At 49.2% G+C, this 26,307-nt stretch overlaps 1 protein-coding gene across 7 annotated transcripts in view; it reads left to right on the forward strand.

Annotated features, from left to right (window-relative positions):
• Positions 1-2,394: 2,394 nt before the first annotated feature.
• zswim8 (zinc finger, SWIM-type containing 8) overlaps positions 2,395-26,307 on the forward strand; it is a 210,207-nt gene continuing 186,294 nt past the window's right edge. For 4 of the 7 annotated variants that reach the window (XM_070865612.1, XM_070865606.1, XM_070865611.1 and 1 more), the window contains exons 1-2: positions 2,395-2,803; positions 3,415-3,957. In XM_070865612.1, the coding sequence (XP_070721713.1) occupies positions 3,780-3,957 (178 nt within the window). In that variant the 5' untranslated portion in view covers positions 2,395-2,803; positions 3,415-3,779. Of the gene's footprint in view, positions 2,863-2,882; positions 3,296-3,414; positions 3,958-26,307 lie in introns of those variants that run through there. The other 3 variants (XM_070865607.1, XM_070865608.1, XM_070865609.1) reach the window with 3 other exon arrangements.

Below are 26,307 nucleotides of genomic sequence, written 5' to 3' on the forward strand. Positions count from 1 at the left end.
ACATCCTCTCAGTATCACACATGCTTCTCGTTACTCTGCTGACTCAGTATGAGTAATGCCAGTTTAATATCAAATGGTCTATCCTCATGATTCTAAGTCGCTCAGAATGGTTGAGTCATTAGAGAGCAGAGGCAGGGGAGGAGAAGCCAGGACCGTTCTGACTGTGGGGGGCATTAACATCGTGTATGGGGGAACCCAGGGGAAAGGGGGTGTAAGAGTCATCGACTGCAGCATTTACAAGTTTGGACCTCGTGGTGAGACTACAATAAACACCACTCACTGAAACCGCAGTCCTGAAATTGTGGCCAGCAATAGCGCAGGAGACATTAGGGCAGGTGACCAAAAGCTCGGTCAGAGAGGTAGGTTTTAAGGACGTCTTGAAGGAGAATAGAGAGGCGGAGAGGGTTAGGGAGGGAGTTCCCGAGCTTGGGGCCCAGGCAGCTGAAAGTACGACCACCAATGGTTGGGCGATTATAATTAGGGATGCTCAACAACTTGCATTTATATAGCGCCTTTAACAGAGCTAAGTGTCGCAAGGCGCTTCACAAGTGTGTCATAAAACAAAATTTGACACCGAGTCACATAAAAAGAATATTAGGGCAGGTGACCAAAAGCTTGGTGTCCTAACTCGCACCAAGTCCCGCTCACCCATCACCCCTGTGCTCGCTGACCCATATTGGTTCCCGGCTAAACAACGCCTCAATTTCAAAATTCTCATCCTTGTTTACAAATCCCTTCACGGCCTCGTCCCTCCCTATCTCCATAACCTCCTCCAGCCCCACAACTATCCCGAAATATCTGCGCTCCTCAAATTCTACCCTCTTGCACATCCCTGATTATAATCGCTCAACCATCGGTGGCCGTGCCTTCTGTTGCCTGGGGCCCAAGCTCTGGAACTCCCTCCCTAAACCTCTCCGCCTCTCCATCCTCCTTTAAGAGGCTCCTTAAAACCTACATCTTTGACCAAGCTTTTGGTCACCTGCCCTAATATTCTTCTTATGCGGCTCGGTGTCAAATTTTGATTTATGACACAGCTATTAAGCGCCTTGGGACATTGTACGAAGAATGTTCCCAATGTTGGGGAAGTCCAGAACCAGGGGTCACAGTCTAAGGATAAGCGGTAAGCCATTTAGGACCGAGATGAGGAGAAACTTCTTCACCCAGAGAGTGGTGAACCTGTGGAATTCTCTACCACAGAAAGTTGTTGAGGCCAATTCACTAAATATATTCAAAAAGGAGTTAGATGAAGTCCTTACTACGAGGGGGATCAAGGGGTATGGCGAGAAAGCAGGAATGGGGTACTGAAGTTGCATGTTCAGCCATGAACTCATTGAATGGCGGTGCAGGCTCGAAGGGCCGAATGGCCTACTCCTGCACCTATTTTCTATGTTTCTCTGTTAAAGGCGCTATATAAATGCAAGTTATTGTTGAGCATTCCTGATTTTAATCGCCCAACCATTGGTGGCCATGCCTTCAGCTGCCTGGGCCCCAAGCTCTGTGTTATGTCCTTGGATGCTCTGATAATGACTCCACGAGGCAATGTGTTGCACTTGAACTGTCGTGACCTTAGTCCTTTCCTGACAACTCCAGAGTGAGGATCACACCTGGTGGCCTGCCTTTTATACTAGGCCAGGCACACCTGTACAGGTAACCTACAAGTCTCCCACTGCTGTGCCCTCTGGTGGCACACCTTGTGATAGTACCAACAGTAACCATGTAGGATACATGGCACTCTCGAACTCCCTCCCTAAACCTCTCCAACTCTCTATTTTCCTTTAAGACGTCCTTTGACCAAGCTTTTGGTCACCTGCGCTAATATCTCCTTATGGGGCTCGGTGTCAAATTTTGATTGATGACACACCTATGAAGCGACTTGGGATGTTTTACTATGATAACGGCGCTGTATAAATGCAAATTGTTGTCGTATCAGACAAAACTTACAAAATAAATTATCCTGTTGTATTAAGACAAAAAAAAAAATGATATAACTTCCCATTGCAGCTCCCTTGAAGCAAGATTCATTCCCCAGAAGATGTTTGTTGCAAGACATGTGCAGCACTGTTGTAAGGTTCAAACAAAACTAACATTGAAGGGAATGAAAATCACGAGTTGGAACTGCAGAGGTCACAGCCTAAAGCCCGAACACACACACTCACACAAAGACATAGCAACATTGCTAAATGTTTGGGAGTGAAATGCATTGAATTCTGGCCGCCTTGCAAAAAAAAAAGCTAGATTGCATGAATGCAAAAAATGAAACAGGCTGCAAGCAGGCGAGAGCTGGAGGTAGGGACATCTCTCTCTCTCTCTCTACTCCCTCCCACTTTTTGCAAAAGCCTTGCTGTCAAATTTGGCTGCACGTCAGCCTCTCATTTCCTTTTACGTATAGGAAGTGCTTGGGTGAGAGGTCGATCTCACACACACACACAATCTTAGAGAAGAGAAAAGCAGCGACTTGGGGGAACACCAGCAGCTAAGCCTGTGGTTTTTTTTTTAATTTTGCAGCTTTTTTTTTGCAAAAAAGGCTTTTTTTTGTTTGTTGCAAAGGAGGACAGCTTGGATTGCTTCTGCCTGGGAGACACATTCCTAGCCCCTCTCTCTCTTGCTCTGCTCCTCAAACCCTCTGCTAATTCCAGCCCAGGGAGTTCCAGAGGAGTTGGTTGGTTGGTTGATGGAGAGGGGGAAGGAAAAATAAGCAACCCTTCCAAAATACATTTGTGCAATTTCTCAGACCTGGTGCAAAAAAAAGAGAAGAAATCATGTGATAGAAACGGAAATGGACAACAGCTGATGAGTGGCCCAGGTGAAGTATCCATGTTTAGAGAGAGGACATTCTGAGCTTCTGCAGAACAGGAGCTGTGTGTGAGCAAACTCTTTGTCTTGTCTTTTATTTTTGTGCATGTTTAAAAAATTATTGCTGTGTGTGTTTGTGTCTGGGACAACTTTGTGCCTCTGTTCCCCTCCCCACTTGGTTGGCTTGAAGTTTGTTACCTGCAAAAGTAAAGGGGTTCCCCTCCCTTCCCTTCCCCTCCCCCCAATCTCAGATTGATGCTTTTGTAGTCGCTGGTCGTTGAGAAGGTGTTGGAAAAAGGGGGAGTTCCCCAGGTCTCTCTCTCTCTCTCTCTCCTTCTCTCTCTCTCTCTCTCTCTCTCTCTCCACCCACCCCATGTCAGCTGGCCAATGCTGACCTGGTCAAGGACAGTCTGCTCGGCAGAAGATGATGGAGAGAGGAGACGGCAAAAGCAGCTGATGGTTCCAGCCCACCCATTTGCCCAACAATAAGCCTTCCTTGCAGGTTGGTCTCCGACAAAGGGGTTCCCCCCCCCCCCTCCCCCCCCCCCCCCCGCCAACTCGTAGATTTGCACCAAGAAAAATAAGATTAACTTGAGATAACTTTTGTTTTCCTTTTCGAAGTACTGCGTTTGCCAAGAGAGAGGGGCGAAGGTGACTGCGACATCAACAGGATAATTCCAGTCTCTCGTTCCAGAGGGAGTTATTTGAGGATTTTCCTTTCCTTCAGCGGAATATTGAGAATACAGGATTTGTCGAAGCAATTTTTTTTTGTTTTTGAGGGGGATTGAAGATGGGCCCCGAATGAATGAAAAGGAGTGCTGTTTCCACTTCAGACCACCGCTGCTTCTAATATCGACGTCGCCTTGGAGGACTTGGCCAGTCAAAAGAGGCTCCTTGAGTTGTGTCCCAGGTGTGTTGGGAGTTTGGGTTCCTCTGCATCTTGGCTGGCTTTCTTGGTTTTGACAATCCCTGACACTGTAAATGTGATGGAACTAATGTTTGCCGAGTGGGAGGATGGCGAGAGGTTTTCCTTTGAAGACAGCGACCGGTTTGAAGAGGATTCCCTCTGTTCCTTCATCTCCGAGGCCGAGAGCCTGTGTCAGAACTGGCGCGGGTGGCGGAAACAGTCGGCGGGTCCCAATTCACCCACTGTTAAAATCAAAGGTGAGGCAGCTTTTTTTTTTATACAACTTTTTAATAAAGTGACTTGGCAGGAGTTGTTCTTTTTTGCAGGTTAACTTTTTATGTAAAAACTTAAAACCTGAAAGCACGGCTAGTATACAGGTTGAACCTCCTTTTATAAGAACATAAGAACGTAAGAATTAGGAACAGGAGTAGGCCATCTAGCCCCTCGAGCCTGCTCCGCCATTCAATAAGATCATGGCTGATCTGGCCGTGGACTCAGCTCCACTTACCCGCCCTCTCCCCGTAACCCTTAATTCCCTTATTGGTTAAAAATCTATCTATCTGTGACTTGAATACATTCAATGAGCCAGCCTCAACTGCTTCCTTGGGCAGAGAATTCCACAGATTCACAACCCTCCAGGACTCCCTTATCCAGCACCATTCCCGACATGAACAAATTGAAGTCCTTCGTCGCTGCCGACTCCCACAGTCGCTGGCCTGACCCACGAACTCTGCCACACTCCCAGCCCCAAGCCAGCCAGCCCCGATATCCCCTTGCTCAGTACCTGTACCATCCAATTTAACGTGACCACCCCTCGTCCGGGAAAAATCCCTTATCCGGCACAGGGTGCCTGATAAGAGAGATTCAACCTGTACTTGGTGTAGAGACATTGCCAGCTCCCTCGGACAATGTCGTCTTGTGATCTGCACAAACTTCACCTGGAGGAACATTTTAATGTCTTGACTTGACTTGACTTGATGTTCCCTTAGGAAGAGGTGCCTTCTTAAAGGGTTCACCTGCCATGTCAGGGCAGGGACTAGTGTACAATATTGGATTGTGAACATGTTCATTTGCGAATTTCATTTTGCAAATGAGATTAATTTGGCACATTCGGAAATCTGAGGGGGCTCTCTAATTTGACGTGGGTTATTTATAGGGTCCATGTGTTCCTGAGAGTTCTGTAGATTTATTATTAATTAGTACTCTTTTTAACAGAATATTACTGTAACGTTTTGTGGATGACTGACATTCAGTGCCATGCACAATTATACCCAGGGGTGAATTAATTTGTAGGCTGTAAATGTTCGTTCTTATTCTTCATGGAAAGTAATGCGTGTATATATTTGGTGAATTTCTGCATGGCTTTAGTTAGTGGTAAGTTTGCCCTTGGGGACAGTCTGTGGCCCTGTTCATTGGGTGGTGATTGCAGCGGCATATCAGTTTGTATTGTGTTTTATCACCATTCCTTTATTGACTATTCCAATGACCTCCTGGCTGGCCCTCTGCCTTGCCCCATCAGTAAACCCGAGCTCGCCCAAAACTCTGTTCTCCCAGAGCCAAACTCGCACCGAGTCCCTTTCACCTGTCACCTCCCTGTGCTCGTTGGCCTTCGTTGGCTCCCGGTCCGGCAACGCCTCGATTGTTAAAGTTCAAGTCCCTCCGCGTCCTTTTGGAGTGTAGTCACTGTTGTAATGTGGGAAACGCGGCAGCCAATTTGCGCACAGCAAGCTCCCACAAACAGCAATGTGATTGTTAAAAAAGCAGATTTAGTGGTATTGATTGAGGGATAAATATTGGCCCCAGGGCAACCCGCCGAGATCTCTGCTTTCTTCAAATTCCGGCCCCTTGCATGTTCACTGCCAGCCGTGGCTCAGTGGGCAGCACACTCTCTCCTCCGAGTCAGAAGGTTGTGGGTTCAAGTCCCACTCCAGAGATTTGAGCACATAAATCTAGGCTGACACTCCAGTGCTGAGGGAGTGCTGCACTGTCGGATGAGACGTTAAACCGAGGCCCCGCCTGCTCTCTCAGGTGGACATAAAAGATCCCATGGCACTATTTCAAAGAAGAGTTATCCCCGGTGTCCTAGGGCCAGTATTTATCCCTCAATCAATACCACTAAATCTGCTCTTTTTAAAATCACATTGCTGTGTGTGGGAGCTTGCTGTGCGAAAATTGGCTGCTGCGCTTCCCACATTACAACAGTGACTACACTCCAAAAGGACGCGGAGGGACTTGAACTTTAACAATCGAGGCGTTGCCGGACCGGGGGCCAACGAAGGCCAACGAGCACAGGGAGGTGACAGGTGAACGGGACTCGGTGCGAGTTTGGCTCTGGGAGAGCAGAGTTTTGGGCGAGCTCGGGTTTACTGATGGGCCAAGGCAGAGGGCCAGCCAGGAGGTCATTGGAATAGTCAATAAAGGAATGGTGATAAAACATGATACAAACTGATATGCCGCTTCCCACATTACAACAGTGACTACACTCCAAAAGTACTTCATTGGCTGAAAAGTGCTTTGGGACGTCCGGTGGTCGTGAAAGGCGCTATAGAAATGCAGATTTTTATTCCCCGATTTTAATCGTCCACCACTGGCGGCCGTGCCTTCAGCTGCCTGGGCCCCAGGCTCTGAAACTCCCTCCCTAAACCTCTCCGTGCCTCTCTCCTCCTTAAGTCGCTCCGTAAAACCTACCTCTGTGACCCAGCCTTGGGCCACCTGTCCAAATATCTCCTGGTGTGGTCCAGTGTCCAATTTTGTTGGCTCAACTGTGAAGTGCCTTGGACGTTTTACTACGTTAAAGGCGCTATATAAATGCAAGGGTCGATACCTGGTCTTTCTGTTACTGAGGGCAAATTGTGGCAGGTCTTGTTTGCGGTGATATTGGCAGCCACCCTCGGCTGGTAATTTTAATGTCGGATGGAGGAAGGGGGGGCGGTGGGGTGCGGAATATGGAAACAAAAGGCCAGACTTGAAGCCTTCTGTGGACAGATCGAGCCGTGACTGCTTTGCACAATCATTTGTGCAGCGATTTGAAAACTGAAAAAACTGGAGAGGTCTTTTTTAAAAAAAAATACAGTCCTGTGTAGGTGGGAGTACCTGAGCAGCAACTAATTCAAGCAGTGTTTTTTTTAATAGCAATACTTAAGCTCTTCTGTTGTTAGAGAGGGGGCAGGTTTATTAATTACACACTCTGCACATTTTGCACCTTTGATCAATAAATAAATGCTCAATCAACATCTTTTAAAAGCAAGTTCTTTTGTTCCTGTTTTGTGCAACATGAGCGTTGAAAATTGTTGGGGCGTTTTTTGTGCCCTAGATGGTGAATCCACGCCTTTGTTACCTCTAGACTTCACCATTCCAACAAACTCCTGGCTGGCCTCCCACATTCTACCCTACGTAAACTAGAGGTGATCCAAAACTCGGCTGACTGTGTCCTAACCCGCACCAAGTCCCGCTCACCCATCACCCCCTGTGCTCGCTGACCTACATTGGCTCCCGGTTAAGCAACGCCTCGATTTTCAAAATTTTCATCCTTGTTTTCAAAGCCCTCCATGGCCCTCGCCCCTCCCTATCTCTGTAATCTCCTTCAGTCTCACAACCCTCCCCTGAAATGTCTGCGCTCCTCTAATTCTGTCCTCTTGAACATCCCTGATAATCGCTCAACCATTGGTGGCCGTGCCTTCTGTTGCCTGGGCCCCAAGCTCTGGGACTCCCTCCCTAAACCTCTCTACCTCTCTTTCCTCCTTCAAGACACTCCTCAAAACCGACCTCTTCAGCCAAGCTTTTGGTCACCTGCCCTAATTTCTCCTTATGCGGCTCGGTGTAACATTTTTTGTCTCGTAACGCTTCTGTGAAGCACCGTGGGATGTTTTACTATGTTAAAGTCGCTATATAAATACAAGTTGTTGCCTTAAATTCTCCACGTGAGTGACTGGACTGTAATCATTTGTACTTCTCCCTGGTCTTCAGCAGCTTTATGTTGTACGAGTGGTCCCGTGGAATGGTGTTCAAATAGAGACACCCTAACTCGGACAGTGTTCACCACCTGTTTGCGTTCTCTCCTGCGGCTACGTCAGAAACAGACCTGGGATTGCCATCGTTAAACTGGAGTCAATTTGGCTCGCTAAGTTTAACGTAGACCTGTGGGGAAACCAATGGTTCTCCTTCCAATGCCATCTGGTCTACTGAGGATAACATAAGAACATAAGAAATAGGAGCAGGAGTAGGCCAAAAGGCCCCTCGAGCCTGCTCCGCCATTCAATAAGATCATGGCTGATCTGATCATGGGCTCAGCTCCCCATAACCCCTTATCCCCTTATCGTTTAAGAAACTGTCTATTTCTGTCTTAAATATATTCAATGTCCCAGCTTGAACAGCTCTCTGAGGCAGCGAATTCCACAGATTTACAACCCTCTCAGAGAAGAAATTTCTCCTCATCTCAGTTTTAAATGGGCGGCCCCTTATTCTTAGGTTATGCCCCCTAGTATTAGTTTTCCCCCATCAGTGGAAACATTCTCTCTGCATCCACCTTGTCAAGCCCCCTCATAACCTTATACATTTCGATAAGATCACCTCTCATTCTTCTGAATTCCAATGAGTAGAGGCCCAACCTACTCAACCTTTCCTCATAAGTCAACCCCCTCATCCCCGGAATCAACCGAGTGAACCTTCTCTGAACTGCCTCCAAAGCAAGTATATCCTTTCGTAAATATGGAAACCAAAACTGCATGTAGTATTCCAGGTGTGGCCTCACCAATACCTTGTATAGCTGTAGCAAGACTTCCCTGCTTTTATACTCCATCCCCTTTGCAATAAAGGCCAAGATACCATTGGCCTTCCTGATCACTTGCTGTACCTGCATACTATCCTTTTGTGTTTCATGCACAAGTACCCCCAGGTCTCGCTGTACTGCGGCACTTTGCAATCTTTCTCCATTTAAATAATAACTTGCTCTTTGATTTTTTTTTCTGCCAAAGTTCATGACCTCACACTTTCCAACATCATACCCCATCTGCCAAATTTTTGCCCACTCACTTAGCCTGTTTCTGTCCTTTTGCAGATTTTTTGCGCCCTCCTCATGCATTGCTTTTCCTCCCATCTTTGTATCGTCAGCAAACTTAGCTACGTTATACTCAGTCCCTTCTTCCAAGTCGTTAATATAAATTGTAAATAGTTGGGGTCCCAGCACTGATCCCTGCGGCACCCCACTAGTTGCCAACCAGAGAATGAACCATTTACCCCTACTCTCTGGAGCATTGTGCTTGTGCAGTCTGTCCCTCTGCAGGATTTTAGGTTAGATATTTAAGACCTGAATTTGATGTTGAGTCGACCTCACGACTCTTGCTCGATTTAGTTTTCAACAACAACGGAAAATATTCGCTTTGAAATAATTTCGAGAGGAAACACAGAAGTTTTGTGTAGAAGTAAAGGGGCGCACATGCCTGCGACCACTGCAATCTGAATCGCCGAAACCCCTATGGGCTCACTGTCTTTAAAAAGAAACATGTATTATCTGCCACTGCATTGGTATGGCTCCAGAATAGTATTCAGCTACAGCTCTCCTTTAACCAAGTGCAATGGGGATATGCAACATAGTTGGAACCGAAGCAGATTCTTAAAAAAAAAATTACTTATACAGGTTGAAACTCCCTTATCCGGAACCCTCGAGACCTGGCCTGTTCTGGATAAGGGATTTTTCCGGACGAGGGGTGGTCACGTTAAATTGGATGGTACAGGTACTGAGCAAGGGGATATCGGGGCTGGCTGGCTTGGAGCTGGGAGTGCGGCAGAGAGATCATGGGTGGGGGGGTGAAATCGCGGGGTCAGGCCAGCGATTGCGGGAGTCGGCAGCGAGGGAGGACTTCAATTTGTTCATGTCGGAGTTCTGCGCATTTGCCTCCCCGGTGGCTGGGAATGGTTCTGGATGAGGGAGTTCTGGACAAGGGAGGTCTAACCTGTAATGTCTCAGCTATTTCTTCACAATAGGTTTGGTTGGGTTTTAACTTACAGCCTTGCGATGGATCGGGAGTACAGTGGGAGAGAGGGCCCACAGGGGGAAGAGAGAAAACGCATTAAACACACGCTCGCATTTATGGCCATTAAGAAAGTATGTTCGAAAAAGAAATTGCTTTGTCCCTAAAATATATTCAACAACAAGGTAACGAAGACAAGGATGAGGGCTTCGGTAGCGGATGAGCTGAGGCAGGGGCGGAGGCGGGCAATGTTATGGAGTTGCCGGTCTTGGTTATATCGTGGAAATGTGGTCGAAAGCTCATTTCAGTTGTTCAATTCACTTTTGAAAGTTACTACTGAATCCGTTTTCACCAGTGCACTCCAGATCACAATAATTGGCTGCATTTAAAAATATTTCTCATCACCCCTATGGCGCTTTTTCCAATTATCTTAAATCTGTGTCCTCTGATTACCGACCCTCCCGCCAGTGGAAACAGTCTCCCTCATAATTTTGAACACCTATAAAATCTCACCTTAACCTTCACTGCTCCAAGGTGAACAACCCCAGCTTCTCCAGTCTATCCACGTAACTGACGTCCCTCATCTCTGCACCATTCTGGTAAATCTCCTCTGCACCCTCTCCACATCCTCTAGACATCCTTTTCTGAAATGAACATGTGGACATAGTGCAAACACTTTGGACTCTTTCGTGTCAGCCTCGCCTCGGAGTCAGAAGGTTGTGGGTTCAAGTCCTACTTCAGAGACTTGAGCACAAAAATCTAGGCTGACACTCCCAGTGCAGTGCTGAGGGAGCGCCGCACTGTCGGAGGTGCCGTTGTTGTGGGTTGTGTAGAGGACACAGAGAGGCTGCAAAGAGATTTGGATAGGTTAAGCGAATGGGCTAAGGTTTGGCAGATGGAATACAATGTCGGGAAGTGTGAGGTCATCCACCTTGGGGAAAAAAAAACAGTAAAAGGGAATATTATTTGAATGGGGAGAAATTACAACATGCTGCGGTGCAGAGGGACCTGGGGGTCCTTGTGCATGAAACTCTTTTTGGAGTTCATCTGCAAAGCAAAAAACATTAAACCGTGCCACCCGACCTGGGTGACATGAATCCCAAAAGTTAGTTTGCAGGTGCAGCAGGTAATCAGGAAGGCGAATGGAATGTTGGCCTTCATTGCGAGAGGGATGGAGTACAAAAGCAGGGAGGTCCTGCTGCAACTGTATAAGGTATTGGTGAGGCCGCACCTGGAGTACTGCGTGCAGTTTTGGTCACCTTACTTAAGGAAGGATATACTGGCTTTGGAGGGGGTACAGAGACGATTCACTAGGCTGATTCCGGAGATGAGGGGGTTACCTTATGATGATAGATTGAGTAGACTGGGTCTTTACTCGTTGGAGTTCAGAAGGATGAGGGGTGATCTTATAGAAACATTTAAAATCATGAAAGGGATAGATAAGATGGAGGCAGAGAGGTTGTTTCCACTGGTCGAGGAGACTAGAACTAGGGGGCACAGCCTCAAAATACGGGGGAGAAGGAATTTCTTCTCCCAGAGGGTTGTGAATCTGTGGAATTCTCTGCCCAAGGAAGCAGTTGAGGCTAGCTCATTGAATGTATTCAAGTCACAGATAGATAGATTTTTAACCAATAAGGGAATTAAGGGTTATGGGGAGCGGGCGGGTAAGTGGAGCTGAGTCCACGGCCAGATCAGCCATGATCTTGTTGAATGGCGGAGCAGGCTCGAGGGGCTAGATGGCCTACTCCTGTTCCTAATTCTTATGTTCTTTCGGATGAGATGTTAAACCGAGGCCCCGTCTGCTCTCTCAGGTGGACGTAAAAGATCCCATGGCAATATTTCAAAGAACAGCAGGGGAGTTCTCACTGAGGTCCTGGCCAATATTTATCCCTCAATCAACACAACAACAACAGATTATCTGCTATAGAAACTCAAAATGCTGCTCATTATCACATTGCTGTTTGTGGGAGCTTGCTGTGTGCAAGTTGGCTGCTGCCTTTCCTACATTACAACAGTGACTACACTTAAAAGTACGTCATTGGTTGTAAAGCGCTTTGGGACATCCGGTGGTTGTGAAAGGCGCTATATAAATGCAAGTCTTTTTTCAACTGAAACCCTAGAGACGTTGTTTGTGTGAGAGGTACGGTTGAAAGGGAGCCATGTAATGCCACGATGTGAGCAAGTTACTGTGCTACTGTGGTTATCCCAGGCACGTGGGAGCAGATGAGTTATGAGTCCACTTGCCTCTTGTGCATTGGCCTTCTATCTTGCTGCTTTGCATTCTTCCGATGTAAGCGAATGTCCAGTTTTGGGACTGCATTTTTCTGCAAGGAGTGCTTTGCATCAGGCATTTCACGTTCTCCCGCCCCTCCAAAATGAAAAGCCCATTGACGTTTAAATCCTCCAAACTCACGATGGGTTATGTCCAGTGTTCCCTCGAATATTTTTTTGAGCATCGCTGCCCATTCACAATTGCGCACATGTGTGTTTTGTTCCTGTTCAAAGCCGCTGAGCGGGCTCTGTGGGACCTCCCGTCCACGCAGCTCAAAGGGAACGTTGGTTATGTGTTAGTTCTGCTTGTGTGGTCAGTTGAACTCGCAGCATTAACTAAATTAACAGCACCTGGCCTTTCCCACAACAAGTAATGTTTTACGGGATATGGGCATCACTGGCAAGGCCGGCATATATTGCCCATCCCTAATCGCCCTTGGTGGTGGTGAGCCGCTGCCTTGAACCGCTGCAGTCCATGCAGTGAAGGTGCTCCCACAGTGCTGTTGGGGAGGGAGGTCCAGGATTTTGACCCAGCGACCATGAAGGAAAGGCTGATATATTTCCAAGTCAGGATGGTGTGTGACTTGGAGTGGGTGGTGGTGTTCCCATGCGCCTGCTGCCCTTGTCCTTCTCGGTGGTAGAGGTTGTGGGTTTGGGAGGTGCTGCCGAAGAAGCCTTGGCGAGTTGCTGCAGTGCATCCTGTAGATGGTGCACACTGCAGCCACGGTGCGCCGGTGGTGGAGGGAGTGAATGTTGAAGGTGGTGGATGGGGTGCCAGTCAAGCGGGCTGCTTTGTCCTGGATGGTGTCGAGCTTATGTTGTTTGAGCCGTACTCATCCAGGCAAATGGCGAGTGTTCCATCACACTCCTGACTTGTGTCTTGTAGCTGGTGGAAAGGCTTTGGGGAGTCAGGAGGTGAGTCACTCGCTGCAGAATACCCAGCCTCTGACCCGCTCTTGTTGCCATGATATTTATGTGGCTGGTCCAGTTAAGTTTGTGGTTAATGGTGACCCCCAGGAAGATGATGATGGGGGATTCGGTGATGGTAATGCCATTAAATATCCAGGGGCAGTGGTTAGACTTTCACTTGTTGGAGATGGTCATTGCCCGGCACTTGTGTGGTGCGAATGTTACTTGCCACTTATCAGCCCAAGCCGGAATGTTGTCCGGGTCTTGCTGTATTTGGGGTATGGACTGCTTCATTATCTGGGGAGTTGTGAATGGAACTGAACACTGTGCAATCATCAGCGAACATCCCCACCTCTGACCTTTATGATGGAGGGGAGGTTATTGATGAAGCAGCTGAAGATGATTGGGCCTAGGACACTGCCCTGAGGATCTCCTGCAGCGATGTCCTGGGGCTGAGATGATTGACCTCCAACCACCACAACCATCTTCCTTTATGCTGGGTATGACTCCAGCCAGTGGAGAGTTTTCACCCTGATTCCCAATGACTTCAATTTTACTCGGGGGCCCCTTGATGCCACTCTCTGGTCAACTGGTGGTTTACTTTTAATGAGCACACTTGATTTGCACAGATGCATTTGAATTGTATATGTGGTGAGCCCCATCTTGAGTTCTGTTCACCAAATGCATATCAGATATTTTCTCAATTATCTCTACGTAGAGGGTTTTTGGTGTATGGTATGCTTTACCATGGGGAAAGAAGCAGAAAGCCCTTTCTTAAGGGAAAAGCAGATGAATATTTGAAGCCGGGAAAGTACAGGACTAAGGAACGAACGGGGCAACGGGATTAGTTCCAGATTGCTCTCAGCACAGACAGGGTGAGCCGAATGACCACCGCCTGTGCTGTAAACATCTACCGTTCTGTCAGAACTGACTGTGGAAGTAAGTTTAGTTCCAGATTCTATAGTGGGCATATTTCCGCGATAGGTTTTATGCTCTGGAAGTTCCCTTCTAAATCACACACCATCCTGACTTGGAAATATATCGGCAGTTCCTTCATTGTCGCTGGGTCAAAATCCTGGAACTCCCTCCCTATCGGCACTGTGGGAGCACCTTCACCACACGGGACTGCAGCGGCACCTTCTCAAGGGATGGGCAATAAATGCTGGCTCCACATTCCATGAATTAATTAAAAGAAATAATTCTAGGTAAACTATCCGCCCTCATTCTCCTTGCCCCACCTGCAGCCTTTGATATGGTTGACCACTCCATCCTGCTCCAACATCTCTCCTCCATCGTCCAGCTGGGTGGGACTGCACTCGCCTGGTTCCATTCTTATCCATCTAATGGTAGCCAGAGAATCACCTGCAACGGCTTCTCTTCCCGCCCCCGCATCGTTACCTCTGGTGTCCCTCAAGGATCTATCCTTGGCCCCCTCCTATTTCTCATCTACACGCTGCCCCTTAGCGACATCATCCGAAAACACCATCAGTTTCCACATGTACGCTGGCAGTTAATTATTTAAATGGAGAAAGATTGTAAAGTGCTGCAGTACAGTGGGACCTGGGGGTACGTGTGCATGAAACACGAAAGGTTTGTATGCAGGTACAGCAAGTGATCAGGAAGGCCAATGGAATCTTGGCCTTTATTGCGAAGGGGATGGAGTATAAAAGCAGGGAAGTCTTGCCACAGTTGTGCAGGGTATTGGTGAAGCCACAACTGGAATACTGCGTACAGTTTTGGTTTCCATATTTATGAAAGGATATACTTGCTTTGGAGGCAGTTCAGAGAAGGTTCACAAGGTTGATTCCAGAGATGAGGGGGTTAACTTACGAGGAAAGGTTGAGTAGGTTGGGCCTCTACTCATTGGAATTCAGAAGAATGAGAGGTGAACTTATCGAAATGTATAAGATTATGAGGGGGCTTGACAAGGTGGATGCAGAGAGGATGTTTCCACTGGTGGGGGAGACTAGAACTGGGGGACATAATCTTAGAATAAGGGGCCGCCCATTTAAAACTGAGATGAGAAATTTCTTTTCTGAGGGTTGTAAATCTGTGGAATTCGCTGCCTCAGAGAGCTGTGGAAGCTGGGACATTGAATAAATTAAAGACAGAACTAGACAGTTTCTTGAACGATAAGGGAATAAGGGGTTATGGGGAACGGGCAGGGAAGTGGACCTGAGTCCATGATCGGATCAGCCATGATCGTATTAAATGGCGGAACAGGCTCCAGGGGCCGTATGGCCTTCTCCTGCTCCTTTTTCATATGTTCTTATGACACCCAGCTTGACCTCAATACCACTTCTCTCGACCCCTCCAGATTATCTAAAGTATCAGACTGTCGTGGCTTCTGTTGCCGAGGCCCCACGCTCTGGAACTCCCTCCCTAAACCTCCCTGCCTCTTTACCTCTCTTTCCACCTTCAACCGCTCCTTAAAATCTACCTCTTTGATCAAGTTTTTGGTCACGTGCCCTAATTTCTTGTGCGGCTCGGTGTCAAATTTCTGCCTTCTAACTCTCCTGTGAAGCGCCTTGGGACATTTTACAGCATTAAAGGCGCTATATAACAACTTACAATAACAACATCTTGTATTTATATAGCGCCTTTAATGTAGTGGAACGTCCCAAGGTGCTTCACAGGAATATTATGTGCTAGAAATTTGACACTGAGCCATGCAAGGAGAAATGAGGGCAGGTGACCAAAAGCTGGGTCAAAGAGGTAGGTTTTAAGGAGCATCTTGAAGGAGGATAGCGAGGCGGAGAGGTTTAGGCAGCGAGTTCCAGAGCTTGGGGCCCAGGCAACAGAAGGCACGGCCACCGATGGTGGAGTGCTTATAATCAGGGATGCTCAGGAGGGCAGAATTAGAAGAGCGCAGATATCTCGATTGGGGTGGAGGAGATTAGAGAGATAGGGAGGGGCGAGGCCATGGAGGGATTTGAAAATAAGGATGTGAATTTTGAATACAGGTTGTTGTTGGAAAATAAATAAATAACTGGATTGTCTGCGTTCTCTGATGCTTGGCTGGCTCACTGAATTCAGAGCTGCAGGCGATTGTTGGAGGGCTTCAGTTGGACTAGATTTTCTTGATGTGCTTCTGAACTGGAGCTGCATTGAAAGAGTGGCGTTCCCAACGGTTCGGTGGGTGACACCGTGCGTAGCTAAGTCACGCTGGCCCAGGAGGCTCTGGGTGTGGTCCCCTGTACTTGCTGGGTTATCTGATTGATCCAGAAGTGCTGTCAGGGTGCTGTAATTGGCCTTATCAGTTAGAATTGTACCCCCCCACCTACCCACCCAGTCTGCTCTCTCTCAAGTGGATGCTCCTATTTTGAAGAAGAGCAGAGGAGTTATCCCCGGTGTCCTGGCCAATATTTATCTCTCAATCAGCATAGCAAAAACAGATTATCTGGGTCATTATCACATTGCTGTTTGTGGGAGCTTGCTGTGCGCAAATTGGCTGCCGAGTTTCCGACATTACAACAGTGACTGCACTCCAAAAAGTACTTAATTGGCTGCAAAGCGCTTTGGGACGTCCTAAGGTTGTGAAAGGCGCTATATAAATGCAAGTTCTTGCTTCTCTTTGTTGGCCCTGGGTTCGGTGGGTTTGAGTACTGGGGGTGGGGGCAGTGGAGAAATTGGCATGGTTCCGAGTTTGGGGATCAGGGTTGAATGTGACGCATCCAGCGGTTAAATAGCTTGTAAATGCTTGGGCATTGCTTAGTGATCGTGGTGCCGGTGGTAAAGATAGGGATGGGTGAGGGCCATGAAGGGATTTGTAAATAAGTATGAGCATTTTAAAATTGAGGCGTTGCTTGACCGGGAGCCTATGTAGGTCAGCGAGCACAGGGGTGATGGTGAACATAAGAACATAAGAATTAGGAACAGGAGTAGGCCATCTAGCCCCTCGAGCCTGCTCCGCCATTCAACAAGATCACGGCTGATCTGGCCGTGGACTCAGCTCCACTTACCCGCCCGCTCCCCATAACCCTTAATTCCCTTATTAGTTAAAAATCTATCTATCTGTGATTTGAATACATTCAATGAGCCAGCCTCAACTGCTTCCTTGGGCAGAGAATTCCACAGATTCACAACCCTCTGGGAGAAGAAATTCCTTCTCAACTCGGTTTTAAATTGGCTCCCCCGTATTTTGAGGCTGTGCCCCCTAGTTCTAGCCTCCCCGACCAGTGGAAACAACCTCTCTGCCTCTATCTTGTCTATCCCTTTCATGATTTTAAATGTTTCTATAAGATCACCTCTCATCCTTCTGAACTCCAGTGAGTAAAGACCCAGTCTACTCAATCTATCATCATAAGGTAACCCCTCATCTCCGGAATCAGCCTAGTGAATCATCTCTGTACCCCCTCCAAAGCTAGTATATCCTTCCTTAAGTAAGGTGACCAAAACTGCACGCAGTACTCCAGGTGCGGCCTCACCAATACTCTGTACAGTTGCAGCAGGACCTCCCTGCTTTTGTACTCCATCCCTCTCGCAATGAAGGCCAACATTCCATTCGCCTTCCTGATTACCTGCTGCACCTGCAAACAAACCTTTTGGGATTCATGCACAAGGACCCCCAGGTCCCTCTGCACCACAGCATGTTGTACTTTCTCCCCATTCAAATAATATTCCCTTTTACTGTTTTTTTTTCCCAAGGTGGATGACCTCACACTTTCCGACATTGTATTCCACCTGCCAAACCTTAGCCCATTCGCTTAACCTATCTAAATCTCTTTGCAGCCTCTCTGTGTCCTCTACACAACCCGCTTTCTCTCTAATCTTTGTGGGACCTGGTGCGAGTGGGACATGGGCAGCCGAGTTTTGGATCACCTCAAGTTTACATAGCGTAGAATGTGGGAGTGCGTTGGACTGGTTAAGTCTGGAGGTAACAAAGGCACGGATGAGGGCTTCAGCAGCGGATGAGCTGAGACGGGCGATGTTACGGAGGTGGAAGTAGGCGGTGTTAGTTATGCTGCAAGAGCAGGAGTGGGGGACGTGGGGGCAACTTGGCAAGGCCAGGGAAAAAGCAGCACTGGGAGCTCGACGATGCAGGAGTGGTTGCATCGAGGTGTATTTTGGTTGATCATTTCAGCTACCACCATCAGCCAGTCTGTCCTGGTGTGATCACACCCTTCACAGTGTTGACTCTTTGATCTACCTTCTGTGACTCATTGGGTTGCCTCATTGTATGAGGGATCGGCTTCTGGTTTGTCATTTTTCTTGCATCATGTGAGGTGTCTCCAAGTTGCCTGTTAGTGAGATCATCTCTGGCATTGAGCCATAGAGGGGTTACTTTCCCTGTGGCCGAGGAGCTCCTCCCGGAGTCACAGTGCGGATTCCGTTCCCTATGGGGAACAATGGACGTGATCTTTGCAGGAAAAATGCAGGGAGCAGCGCCAGCCCTTATACATGGCCTTTTTCGATCTTACAAAAGGCCTTTGACACTGTCGACCGTGGGGGCTTATGGAGCGAGCTCCTCCGTTTTGGGTGCCCCCAAAAGTTTGTCAGCATCCTCCGCCTGCTCCACGATGACATGCAGGCCGTGATCCTTGCCAGCGGATCCGTCACAGACCCAGTCCCTGTCCGGACCGGGGTCAAACAGGGCTGCGTCATCGCTCCAACCCTCTTCTCAATCTTCCTCGCCGCCTTGCTCCACCTCACAGTCAACAAGCTCCCCGCTGGAGTGAAACTAAACTACAGAACCAGTGGGAAGCTGTTTAACCTATGCCGCCTCCAGGCCAGGTCCAAGATCTGCGTCTGTGCACATTCAGAGGCTGAACTCCAGGGTATAGTCAATGTATTCATCGCATGGGCCTTCCGCTTAACGTCCGTAAGACAAAGGTCCTTCACCTCACCCCCCCCCCCCCAGTCATCCAGATTCACGGCGCGGCCCTCGACAACGTGGACCACCTCCCATACCTCGGGAGCCTCTTGTCAACAAAGGCAGACATTGATGCGGAGATTCAACACCGCCTCCAGTGCGCCAGTGCAGCCTTCGGCCGCCTGAGGAAAAGAGTGTTCAAAGACCAGGACCTACCACCAAGCTCATGGTCTACAGGGCTGTAGTAATACCCGCCCTCCTGTGTATGGATCAGAGGCATGGACCATGTACAGAAGACACCGGGTCGCTGGAGATATATCACCAACGATGTCTCCGCAAGATCCTGCAAATCCCCTGGGAGTACAGACACAGCCTAACGTCCCCAGTATTGAAGCACTGACCACACTCGGTCAGCTTCGCTGGGCAGGCCACATAGTTCACATGCCAGACACGGGACTCCCAAAGCAATTGCTTTATGCGGAGCTCCTTCACGGCAAACGAGCCAAAGGTGGGCAACGGAAACGTTACAAGGACACCCTCAAAGCCGCCCTGGTGAAGTGCGACATCACCACTGACGCCTGGGAGACTCTGGCCGAAGACCGCCCGAGGTGGGGAGTGTGCATCCGGGAGGGAGTTGTGCTCCTCGAATCTCAATGCTGCAAGCGTGAAGAGGACAGGCGCAGGCAGTGGAAGGAGCGTGCGACAAACCAGTCCCACCCGCCCCTTCCCCCGACGCATGTCTGTCCCACCTGTAACAGGGTCTGTGGCTCTCATATTGGACTGTTCAGCCATCAAAGAACTCACTTTAGGAGTGGAAGCAAGTCGTCCTCGATTCCGAGGGACTGCCTGTGATAACTTTCCTGTTCCCAGTGGGCATTGGGGCTTCAAATCCAAAGTAAGTGGGCCAATCGTGTGTCATCTTTTCAGGAAGCAAAATGCTCGTGTGATTTGTAAATCCCCACAGCGCAGTGGGTTACAGCTTTCCAGACGCGCTGTCGAAATGCTATAATCGGCAGTTCACCCCTGGGTAAGTTGGAGGTCCCACGGGCATTGTCCTTTCGGTGGTTGTGGTGACAAAAGACAAAAATTGAAAAAGACTTGCATTTATATAGCGCCTTTCACGGCCAATTAAGTAGTTTTTGAAGTGTCACTCTTGTAATGTGGCTGCCAGTTTGCGCACAGCAAGCTCCCACAAACAGCAATGTGATAATGACCAGATAATCTGTTTTTAGTGATGTTGATTGAGGGATAAATGTCAGCCAGGACACTGGGGAGAACTCCCCCCTGCTCTTCTTTGAAATAGTGCCATGGGATCTTTTACGTCCACCTGAGAGAGAGCAGACGGGGCCTCGGTTTAACGTCTCATCCGAAAGACGGCACCTCCGACAGTGCAGCACTCCCTCAGCACTGCACTGGGAGTGTCGGCCTAGATTTTATGCTCCAGTCCCTGGAGTGGGACTTTAACCCATTAACCTTCTGACTCCGAGGCGAGGGTGCTGCCCACTGAGCCACGAATATGGTTGGGAAGAAAAGAATGGGCCGGTTTTAACCCCTCGATTTGAAACTTTAATGTACTTTGGGCTTCTTGCAAACGTTCTCCTGTTGTCAGAACAGGCCGTTTATTTAAAAGAAAGAATCGACAGGATGTGGGTGACACAGGCAAGGCCGGCATTTATTGCCCTGCGAAGGTGGTGGTTTCAGCTCTCTCCTTGAATCACCTGTAGCTCTTGTGGCTTGGCGTGCAATGGGGACTTCCAGGATTTTACAGCAGTGACGATGAAGGAATGGCCAGGTGAGGAAGGTGTGTGGCATTCCCATGGTATCGCTGCTTTACCTGCTGTCCCATTCATTTTGACGCTTCATGACCAGCAGTTGGGTGCTGTGCGGAGCAGTTTGTTGTCATATTGTGAACGTGTGTTTTGTGGTGTTTATCGATCTGGTGCTGCCCAGTGACCCAGAGCGCGTGGGAATTTCCCCGTGTGGTGAACTGGTGGGGAAAGTGATGCCATTGCTTGTCGGTGCAGTGCTCACCCAGTTACTCTGCTGCACTTGCACCTAATGGGAAAACATAACTGGTGCACTTCTGAAATCTCTCTGTGTCTCTCTCTCCCACAAAGATTAGTGGGAAAGCGGGTTGTGTCGAGGACACAGAGAGGCTGCAAAGAGATTTGGATAGGTTAAGTGAATGGGCTAAGGTTTGGCAGATGGAATACAATGTCGGAAAGTGTGAGGTCATCCACCTTGGAGGGGGGGGGGGGGAAAACAGTAAAAGGGAATTTTATTTGAATGGGGAGAAATTACAACATGCCGCGGTGCAGAGGGAAGTTTGCAGGTGCAGCAGGTAATCAGGAAGGCGAATGGAATGTTGGCCTTCATTGCGAGAGGGATGGAGTACCAAAGTAGGGAGGTCCTTCTGCAACTGTATAGGGTATTGGTGAGGCCGCACCTGGAGTACTGCGTGCAGTTTTGGTCACCTTACTTAAGGAAGGATCTACTAGCTTTGGAGGGGGTACAGAGACGATTCACTAGGCTGATTCCAGAGATGAGGGGGTTACCTTATGATGATAGATTGAGTAGACTGGGTCTTTACTCGTTGGAGTTCAGAAGGATGAGGGGTGATCTTATAGAAACATTTAAAATAATGAAAGGGATAGACAAGATAGAGGCGGAGAGGTTGTTTCCACTGGTCGGGGAGACTAGAACTAGGGGGCACAGCCTCAAAATACGGGGGAGCCAATTTAAAACCGAGTTGAGAAGGAATTTCTTCTCCCAGAGGGTTGTGAATCTGTGGAATTCTCTGCCCAAGGAAGCAGTTGAGGCTAGCTCATTGAATGTATTCAAATCACAGATAGATAGATTTTTAACCAATAAGGGAATTAAGGGTTACGGGGAGCGGGCGGGTAAGTGGAGCTGAGTCCACGGGCGGATCAGCCATGATCTTGTTGAATGATGGAGCAGGCTCGAGGGGCTAGATGGCCTACTCCTGTTCCTAATTCTTATGCTCTCTCTCTGTGTCTCTCTCTCTCTCTGTGTCTCTCTCTCTCTGTGTGTCTCTCTCTGTGTGTCTCTCTCTGTGTGTCTCTCTCTGTGTGTCTCTCTCTGTGTGTCTCTCTCTGTGTGTCTCTCTCTGTGTGTCTCTCTCTGTGTGTCTCTCTCTGTGTGTCTCTCTCTCTCTGTCTCTCTCTCTCTGTCTCTCTCTCTCTGTCTCTCTCTCTCTGTCTCTCTCTCTCTGTCTCTCTCTCTCTCTCTCTCTCTCTCTGTCTCTCTCTCTCTCTCTCTGTCTCTCTCTCTCTGTCTCTCTCTCTCTGTCTCTCTCTCTCTGTCTCTCTCTCTCTGTCTCTGTCTCTCTGTCTCTCTGTCTCTCTCTCTCTCTCTCTCTCTCTCTCTGTCTCTCTCTCTCTGTCTCTCTGTCTCTCTGTCTCTCTCTCGGCCTCAGCCTCTCGAAGGGTTTGATTGGCAGAGGAGTGCAGTGTAGGTGATTACGCCAGGGTGAAGTGGTCAGATGAGGACCAGGGCAGTGTGGGGCTCCGACTCACTGAGCTAAAGGTGTGACTGATGAAACCTCTCCCTGAACACAAGCCACTGACCCATGAACCCAAGGAAACCCACTGCAACCCGTCGCGTTTGTCCTCTCTCAGTGCCTCCGCAAGTTGTTCCATTCTCACTGGGGGGGGTCCAGGTTCCACTCTCTGTGGTGCGCTGCTCTCACTCGGGGCAGTGCTTGGGGCACAACAGTTGTCTGACTGTGTCCAGTATCCGGCCACACCACACTCCCACCCAGTATCAGCAAGTCCAAGGCCACTGTTTACCTGACGCTCAAATATCACCCTGCCCTCAACCCCTCCCGCTCCCTGGCTGAACCCAACCTGCCTTTCGGATGAGACATTAAACCAAGGCCCCGTCTGCCCTCTCCGGCAGATGTAAAAGATCCAATGGCACTATTTCGAAGAAGAGCAGGGGAGTTATCCCCGATGCCCTGGGGCCAATATTTATCCCTCAATCAATATCACTTTAAAAAAAAACAGATTATCTGGCAATTATCACATTGCTGTGTGTGGGAGCTTGCTGTGCGCAAATTAGCTATTGCGTTTCTCTCATTACAATAGTGACTACACCAAAAGTACTTCATTGGCTTTAAAGCGTTTTGGGATGTCTGGTGGCCGTGAAAGGCGCTATATAAATGCAAGTCTTTCTTTCTAACTGTGCAGCCCTGATGCTGATGGATTCTGTCAGCGGGAGAGGCCGGGAAGGTTTCCTGGGACATTCTGTCCCAAGTTTTGTTTCGTGGTGAATAATTGGGAATCGGTTTGTTTGCAGTGTGGTGTCCTCGCAACGTGGGGCTGTTCCAGCCCCGACATCAAAGGATGTGTGGGCAGATCCCGCTCCCTGACACTTCCTGTCAGCCACCCAGCTTTCACAACCAGTGAGCTCAGGTTGGGACCTGGAGCTGAGCAGGTCTCAGGAATGTGCTCCTGCCCCTGCCAAGTGGGAATACTCAGACCCACAGAACACCGTCTCGGCCAGCATTTCAGGGCACTTTGATTCTGTTTCACCCATTTTCCCCCCCCCCACTCCCACCCCCCCCAAGGCTGGGAGGGACTGGCTCCCCCAGGCTCACACTTGTCTGCAGTTTACACGGGAACGACAGAGAAAAATCTGGAGACCTGGAATTGGCGCTCACTGTGGCTCAAACCAGCTCGCTCGCCCTGACCCTGCCTGTCGCCGGCTCGCCCTGACCCTGCCTGTCGCCGGCTCGCCCTGACCCTGCCTGTCGCCGGCTCGCCCTGACCCTGCCTGTCGCCCGCTCGCCCTGACCCTGCCTGTCGCCGGCTCGCCCTGACCCTGCCTGTCGCCCGCTCGCCCTGACCCTGCCTGTCGCCGGCTCGCCCTGACCCTGCCTGTCGCCCGCTCGCCCTGACCCTGCCTGTCGCCGGCTCGCCCTGACCCTGCCTGTCGCCGGCTCGCCCTGACCCTGCCTGTCGCCGGCTCGCCCTGACCCTGCCTGTCGCCCGCTCGCCCTGACCCTGCCTGTCGCCCGCTCGCCCTGACCCTGCCTGTCGCCCGCTCGCCCTGACCCTGCCTGTCGCCCGCTCGCCCTGACCCTGCCTGTCGCTCGCCCTCTCTTTCTCTTCCCCCCCGTGTGTTCATTTAATACTCTGTACGGTTTTCTATGTTCAATTGCTGCCGCTTTATTATTATTTGTTGCTGTTTGGGGGATCTTGTGTGGAAAATGACTGCTGTTTGCTCCATAAATCAGCTCCTTTCAGAGAGCTGTGGGACATTTCTGGGCGATATGATCAGGCGCTACATAAATGCAAGTCTGCCTGTCCTTGGGCGTGAACTGGATTGTATGTTTAAAGTGATTCTTTGTCTTGTGTGAGGCTGATCAGTGACGAGCCCAGCCTGTTTCTGACCCTACCAACCACATGCACACACTTTCTGGCACAGAGTCCAAAGTCAAATGTTTGTACACTTGCAAAAACTATTGAAAGTTTCATGGAAGCTCTCTCTCTTTTTTGTCTTTTCCCCTCCCTCTCCCGAGTTTATATACTGTAATGTTCCTCTACTGCATTTAAATCATTTAAAACAAAAACTTGCATTTATATAACTCCTTTCACGACCACCAAAACGCTTTACAGCCAATGAAGTACTTTTGGAGTGTAGTCACTGTTGTAATGTGGGAAATCTGGCAGCCAATTTGTGCAGAGCAAGCTCCCACACACAGCAATGACCAGATAATCTGTTTTTTTGTTACGTTGATTAAGGGATAAATATTGGCCCCAGGACCCGGGGAGAACTCCCCTGCTCTTCTTTGAAATAGTGCCATGAGATCTTTCACGCCCACCTGAGAGAGTAGACGGGGCCTCGGTTTAACGTCTCATCCGAAAGACGGCACCTCCGGCAGTGCGGCGCTCCCTCAGTGCTGTCCCTTCGGCAGTGCGGCGCTCCCTCAGTATTGCCCCTCCGGCAGTGCAGCACTCCCTCAGTATTGCCCCTCCGGCAGAGTGGCGCTCCCTCAGTGCTCCCCCTGCAGCAGTTCAGTGCTGCCCCTCCGGCAGTGCGGCGCCCCCTCAGTATTGCCCCTCCGGCAGTGCGGCACTCCCTCAGTATTGCCCCTCCGGCAGTGCGGCACTCCCTCAGTATTGCCCCTCCGGCAGTGCGGCACTCCCTCAGTGCTGCCCCTCTGGCAGAGTGGCGCTCCCTCAGTGCTGCCCCTGCAGCAGTTCAGTGCTGCTTCTCCGGCAGTGCAGCGCCCCCTCAGTATTGCCCCTCCGGCAGTGCAGCGCCCCCTCAATATTGCCCCTCCGGCAGTGCAGCACTCCCTTTGTATTGCCCCTCAGGCAGTGCAGCACTCCCTCAGTATTGCCCCTCCGGCAGTGCAGCACTCCCTCAGTATTGCCCCTCCGGCAGTGCAGCACTCCCTCAGTATTGCCCCTCCGGCAGTGCAGCACTCCCTCAGTATTGCCCCTCCGGCAGCGCAGCACTCCCTCAGTATTGCCCCTCTGGCAGTGCAGCAATAGGAGGATGTGGACGAGGAGGGAGTGTTTAGGCCAAACTAGTATAAGCCACTAAAATACGAGGTGTGAAAAGGAACGGTACATTGTCGCAGGGGAAACTTTACTCTGTGACTCTGCTGACTTGTGGATCAATTTAAATTAGATTTACAAGGATGATACCAGAACTGAGAGGTTATACCTATCTGGAAAGGTTGACTAGGCTGGGGCTCTTCTCTCTGGAAAAGCGAAGGCCAAGGGGTGACCTGACAGAGGTCTTTAAGATTATGAAGGGATTCGATAGGGTAGACGTTGAGAAGATGTTTCCACTTGTGGAGAGACCAAAACTAGGGGTTATAAATACAAGATAATCACTAATAAATCCAATAAGGAATTCAGGAGAAACTTCTTTACCCAGAGAGTGGTGAGAATGTGGAACTCGCTACCACAGCCCTACAACCCTCCGAGATCTCTGCGTTCTTCCAATTCTGGCCTGTTGAACATCACTGCTTTCCATCGCCCCGCCATTGGTGGCCATGCCTTCTGCTGCCTGGGCCCTGAGCTGTGGAATTCCCTCCCTAAACCTCTCTGCTAATGTCTGCTCCTTTTTAAGACGCTCCTTAAAACCTACCTCATTGACTAGGCCTGCCCTAATATCTCCTCGGGTGTCAAATTTTGTGTCTGAATACGCTCCTGTGAAACACCCTGGGGCATTTTACTAGGTTAAAGGTGCTATATAAATGCCAGTTGTTGTTGTTGTTGTTACGACGCCAATGTTCCAGCTTTACTTCTGCAGATGCAATGCAGTGTTTACAAACGCTCGTCATCATGGAATTATTGTGATGGATCAAACGCAGAAGTTGTTTAGAATACCATGATCAGCTTGCAAGGCTTACGTCACGTAATGTAGTGTTGCATTACAATCAGCAGGTCTTTACAGAGCAGTGCCATAGCTATACAATCACGTGAGCAAGATATTTTTAAAGGAATAATTACTTTATGGCTTTAAGGTTGTACATACTTCAAAATACACTGGTACTTTAAATGTTTTGCCTTATCCAGGTTTAGTAGGAGCACTGTCCAATTCCAATATAGAAAGAAAGACTTGCATTTATATAGCGCCTTTCACGACCACCGGACGTCCCAAAGCAC

Source organism: Pristiophorus japonicus, chromosome 22 (assembly GCF_044704955.1).
Source record: "Pristiophorus japonicus isolate sPriJap1 chromosome 22, sPriJap1.hap1, whole genome shotgun sequence".
NCBI lineage: Eukaryota > Metazoa > Chordata > Chondrichthyes > Pristiophoridae > Pristiophorus > Pristiophorus japonicus.